Consider the following 5,948-nt stretch of genomic DNA (forward strand, 5'->3'; position numbering starts at 1 on the left):
TGATGGTGATGATGATGGTGATGATGGTGGTGATGATGATGGTGATGATGGTGATGGTGATGATGGTGATGGTGATGATGGTGATTATGGTGGTGATGGTGATGATGGTGATGGTGATGATGGTGGTGATGATGATGATGAAGATGATGGTGGCGATGATGATGGTGATGATGGTGACTATGATGATGGTGATGGTGGTAGACACCTAATTTCAGGGGATTCTATATTGGAAATTGTACTTTGTATATGTTGATTGTAGTAGACAGAGAACCCATCCAGGCCCTAGCTGTTTGCAAAGGGTGCTGTGTTTGAGATTTTGCCCATGGTACAATTCTGTCAAATCAAACTAAATACCAAATGCAGTGTTCTGTCTATCCGAGGCTTCATATTTATCTGATTTCTAACACGTTAAAGTAATTTACTGAATTTGATGTTTTTATGTTCATCATTCCACGATTTCTATAAAATTATTTTATTGCAAAAACAAAATTCTCTCTCTTTTTATACCAAACAAAATAAAGACAATGAAATCTTTTTTAAAAAGCAACCAAGAATGGTTACTTACTATTGTTACTATTTTAGTTTATTTTCTTCAATTGCCACAGGTAAGTCGAGCGTAGCATATGTCCCAGGTAAGGTACTAAAAAACACATTTTAGTATTTTAGCTAAGAGATGAGCTATAAGAGAGATTTATAGATAATATTAATGAAAATGTGATGGATTTTTCACTTAATCCACTGCAGCCAAGGGCATCTTCTTACCCTCCTTTGTTTGTCTGGCCCCACGTGGGATGCATGCTGACATCCATTAGATGCCGACTACTCCAGAAAAATGCACGATCTCCGAGGAGCGTTCCGTTCTCAGTGTTGCATATGGTGAAGGCAGAAAAAACATACAAACAATGAACCCAGATTAATAAGAACCATCACTTTTCCAAATTTTAAACTGGAGCCAGTGACCTGGCAGAAGGTCGCCACGGGTGTATTTGTGGAATTATTCACATAAATCGCTTCACAAAGAAATTGTAGCCACATTAATTTTACAGTTAATAATTTGCCTTCATAGATTGGATATACTTGTATAAACAAGAAATTGAACATTTCGCACTTCTGTCTGTGTGGGCACGAGGGTTTCTATTTCCCGTGACGTCGAAGGGCGTTATACTCACGATGATGACCTGGAGAGTTTGCACCTTTCCTAAAACGTCGCCTGCCTCTTGACAAGCTTACGAGTAACTACCTGGTAACTAACTTGTAACATCACAAGGAATAGTATACGCTTCGTGGTCACGAGTTTCTTTTCTGACACCCAAATGACATTTTGTTCACAGAATTTCCAACTGGCTATTCGGGTATCGATTTACCCATTTTCTTTATGTCTAGACTATTAATATTCACTGACCTGTATGCATTTTCGGCCTTATTCCATTCAGCTGGTCAATCCTCAGTAAGCTTTGATTAAAGGCATTCTGACAGACCTTGTGTGCAGGTACTGTATGTTCTCCAATTATATCGAGACCGTTCATATTTCTTCAACCTGACCCAAGATAACGGTTAGCAGGCATCCAACTTTGCCTTGAGTATGTGTACATAATAGAACAGTTTCAGAGAACTCTGCCGTAAGACCTTTGTACCAAATCCACGTCCATAACATGCTTTTTATTTAAGTTAAAAAACTTGGATTGTTTTTTCCCTTATAAAGTCCAACATGGCACTATTCCCTCTCTGCAGATTTTCGTGCTTAAGCTGGCAAAAGCGTGTTGAAGACGTGTGGGTGGTCACACGTAGAAGAAGCCGACTCAACTTCCTGTCTTCGGGCCTTACCGTATTCTTGTTAGAATAACGCACTTCTTTGTAATGTACCTTATTTCCTGTAATGTGCATAACTTTTTTTTGGTACCTTTTTCCAGCTCATGTACCAATTTAGCAAACTCCAGTGCAAAGATGAACTTGTTCTGTTTCCATGTTTGTCTCCGTGATCCTCAAAATAATGATCCCCCCCATCACATTTTTGAATCCATACCAAGAAGAGAAAACATGGCATAAATATACGGAACAACCCTCACGTCAGCGGGAAGGTCGAAATCATCATGATAATGGTGGTTCTTCTTCCTTAACGAGCTCACTGGGCACAGACATTGCCGATCCGTGTATGCTCTGGTTTTTATTTATTTTTAATTCTGTCTCATTTGCTTAGTAAGTAATGAAGATGAAGATGTTCTTTCTCTTCTTCTGTGTCCTTCAGTCCAAGGGAGTGAGGCTTGGCACACAGGTGTACGAGGAGGGCCACGTGCATAGAGCTCCAAGCTCTGTTCGCCCATTCCCGAGTCAGAGCCTGTGTCCAGGGAAGAGGCCTGAACCGAGTTGATTCGGTCATCCACCGCCGTACAAACCAAATAGCCGCGATCTCCAGGTCGGCAAGCTGTAGACACTTGCCAGATGTAATAAAATAATTTACAGGGGAATCTTAGCCAATGATTCTGGTAACCGAGCCTTTTCCTGCAATGCACATAATGTATCCGTTTCTCTGGAAGAGGAAAGCTGGCAGGAAGAAGCCTGAGCAGACGTCCCGGATTCCTCACGGAGATTTCGAATGGAATTTACAGCTTCAAAAGCCCATCGAATGAAACACACATCTAGCCGCCAACGGGAAAACGAACTGTGAAATCGAATGACAGAGAGAAGCCTTGAGAACGGATGATGCTTTCAATGTTTACAAAAGTTCGTTTTTTTTTTTTTTTTTTTTGAGTAACTCGCCGCAAATTGATGATAATTCAATATTGAAACCGTGGCCTTTTTCCGCAATTTACGTGGAGAATCCTTAAGTCGAGACACTGTTTTAATCCAGTCTGTTCATGCTCTTTTCAAGTGTTCTACATGATTGTTAACCCTCCGTTCTTTTGACACCCACAAATCTAATTCATACCTTGGAACTATATGCTGTTTCGAGCTGGCGTGTCTATTTTTTCCCCCTTTTGTTAATTCATCGAAGAGCGTGAGATCTTCCGCTGGGATTTCAGTGTCCTGGAGTCCTGAAGCCTTGACACACATTGAACTTCCAGTGTCAGCAGGCCTCTCGTGGCGACTGGAGGACGCAGCTGCTGACCACGTGCTCGCGGAATGACCAACATCCCCGGCTCTTACGTAGATTTTTCGAAAGCCGCTGGAAAAGGCGCATGGCATTTGCCATCTGCACTCGTACGGCGATCGACGGTCAGTCTGGCACGCTTTGGAGGCCAGGACAGGTGCTGGCAGGTGTCGGCAGCTGTCACCAGGTGGTGGAGAGCCCTATGCAGTCATCGCTGAGAAGTAGCAGGCAGCACATGGGCAGCTCTTACCTTACCAGGTGTAGCCAGGTATTGCCCAGGTGTCACGCAACGTGTAGGAGGTGGTACCAGGTGTTCCCCAGGAGTCGCCAGGAATGAACCATGGTTAATGGCCAGAACGGAGCCGCGGGCATCCTGCTGGCATTGCCACACGAGGCTCATATTCTCTCCGTTGGTTTCGATTCACCATTCGCCAAGCGACCACATTTATTATATCCCCGACTCGACTTGACATCGGGTGGTAAAGACAACGTGCCCTCCTCGTCCCGCTTACTCCCAACATTAAGAAACCGCGACAGGTGTTCGTAGGACCCGCTTGTGGACACCAGTCTCAGACCCTGGTCTTGGGCAGGCTGATCTGTCGTAGCGACCAGCTGCCCTTAGAGAGGAGGAAACTAGAACTGGGGACTGTACCTGGCTGGACAGGTGCGTCGCAGGGGAAAGGGTTTTAGAGGTACACCATGAGGGTTAGGGTACCCATCTCGACCGCTACCTTCAACAGGCAAAGGATATTTGGGGTGCAGGTCACGTTCTTGTCTTCTTCGGACACCTTCCTGAGGCAGAGGAGGACGAAGGCAGCTGTGACGTTGCCCTGACTGTGGCTGCTGTCAGGAGCCTCGGCGGCTCCCACGTCAGTGGCAGAAAACACCCTTATACCTCCGATGGCAGCTCGTGGCCGAGCGGTGACCAGACGCCCTCCTGAACCACATTGCCTTTGATACATAATGCTTTCCATTGCTCACGCTTTTTCAATAACACGTCCCTCGAACACATCCAGGAATACCTGTCCTTGATCATGTGTGACTGATTCTGGCTCCACTAAAATGTCCTCAGCTAGCTGCTGCTCAGAACCTGTGTCCCGATGATACCTGCGTGCCTTGACTTTCAAAGATGATTCGCGTTCACGACCAACTGACAGTTCCGTACTGAGAAGAGATGCCCCATGCCCAGTCATTCTACGAGCTGGATGCGATTAAAATACGTTCAGTTAATTGTAGCTTAGACCACTTTGTGATTAAAATGTGCTGCCTCTCAGAATGATTACGTTTTCATTAGCCCGCGGCTAACGTGTTCTGATTATTGTTTACAGTACGTGGGAAAAAATCACTCATTAGAAAAGGAAATTGGATATGTGTATGCATTTCTCCAAATTGGCCCCTCAGATGGTACCTAATGTGTTTTATAAATAGTAATAATCAGTCATGTGACGACTGCTTTGCAGTCAGAATGTAATCTGTGCACGCGTGCGTATAATCGACACGTATCTGTCGCAGGCCAGACAAAATGGTTACTGGTGGCTGCTAATCCTTTAGGAAATCGGCAGGAAATATGACTTCCTCAGGGGGAAAGCGAGCAAACACATTTATTTCGTAAACTTTCCAGGGAAGTTTCGACGGAAGAAGAATCTCGACCTTGCGTTGCGATGTCTTTAACGGAGGGGGTTCCCCGTTCTCTCTCGCAGCCTCTGTTCCCCAGGAAGAACTCCGAATGCCTGACCAGCTGTGAATTCCTCAAGTACGTCCTGTCCGTGAGGCAGGGGGACTGCCCGGCCCCCGAGAGAGCCAGCGGATTCGCCGCCGCCTGCGTGGAGAGCTGTGACGTGGACAGCGAGTGTTCGGGCGTTAAGAAGTGCTGTTCCAATGGCTGTGGACACACGTGCCAGGTGCCCAAGACGCTGTACAAAGGTAAGAGCCAGCCGGGCAAGGGTGGCAGTCCAAGATGTCGCCGCTGCAAGAAGAGACAAAACACAGACAAAACTGACTTGGCGCCACCTGCACACATCTTAAAATAGTCAGGGACCGTAGAAATCGGAGGACGTTCTTCCTGTTAATTGTCCTTAAATGTCACGTGCAGGAAGCACAGCACCAAATCGGGGACGTCTTTTTGTGTTTTATTTTTTCGTCCAGTTAAGATTGAATCAGATTAAGCTCCCCTGGGTGCGGTGGCATAAACCGATTTAAATCTCTGGGACGTAGGGTGGGGGTGGGGCCCGCTTGAAAAACGCAGAACTAACGCCCTCGTGTTGTGTTTTTACGATGACGGCGATGGCGTAATCCAAGAAGACAGGCGTCCTGGTCTTGTGGGGTTTCAATGTTTTGATTCTTATCTTGAGGTCCTAGATGTGGGGAGTGCCCTGTTTCCCAGGGAGCAGTTCCAGTTAGTGAACAATGAAGCAGGTGTGACGCTTGACATTCACTGCGGTTTCTAGAGCACCTGTGTCCTGTAGGCTGAGCGTCACTCACTTCCTTCTGTCCGCGTCACTCAGGTCTTTCCTTCTGAACTGCTGCTGTTGGATTAGGTCGTTTGGATGCTGTCGAAGTATACGCCGCGAGACATGCCATTTTGCGCCTCTTTTGGGGGGTCTGATTGGCAGAGGAACATGAAGAGAATCAGTCTGGAGCCTCGAGTCGGGTTTTCTCTCTGTCTCTGTCTGTCTCACGTTCACTGACACAGCAAGCGTATAATTTCGAAATGTAGGTGGCTTTCTTTTTTTTTTTTTAAATTATGCATAAAACGGTATTGCCCGGCAATGCTGATTTTGGATTACGTGCTGGCTAACGATGTTTATAAGTCTATTCTCAGCCTCATAGCGCTTCACAGCCCCTAGAAGCCACGTGCCTG

The 5,948-nt window shown here is 46.0% G+C and overlaps 1 protein-coding gene across 1 annotated transcript in view; it reads left to right on the plus strand.

Annotated features, from left to right (window-relative positions):
* Positions 1 to 5,948, plus strand: part of ANOS1 (anosmin 1) — a 119,423-nt gene that overhangs the window by 73,438 nt on the left and 40,037 nt on the right. The window contains exon 4 of the mRNA XM_025050986.1: positions 4,789 to 5,011. Coding sequence (XP_024906754.1) covers positions 4,789 to 5,011 — 223 coding nt within the window. The remainder of the gene's footprint in view (positions 1 to 4,788; positions 5,012 to 5,948) is intronic.

Source organism: Pteropus alecto, unplaced genomic scaffold (assembly GCF_000325575.1).
Source record: "Pteropus alecto unplaced genomic scaffold, ASM32557v1 scaffold18, whole genome shotgun sequence".
Classification (NCBI taxonomy): Eukaryota; Metazoa; Chordata; class Mammalia; order Chiroptera; family Pteropodidae; genus Pteropus; species Pteropus alecto.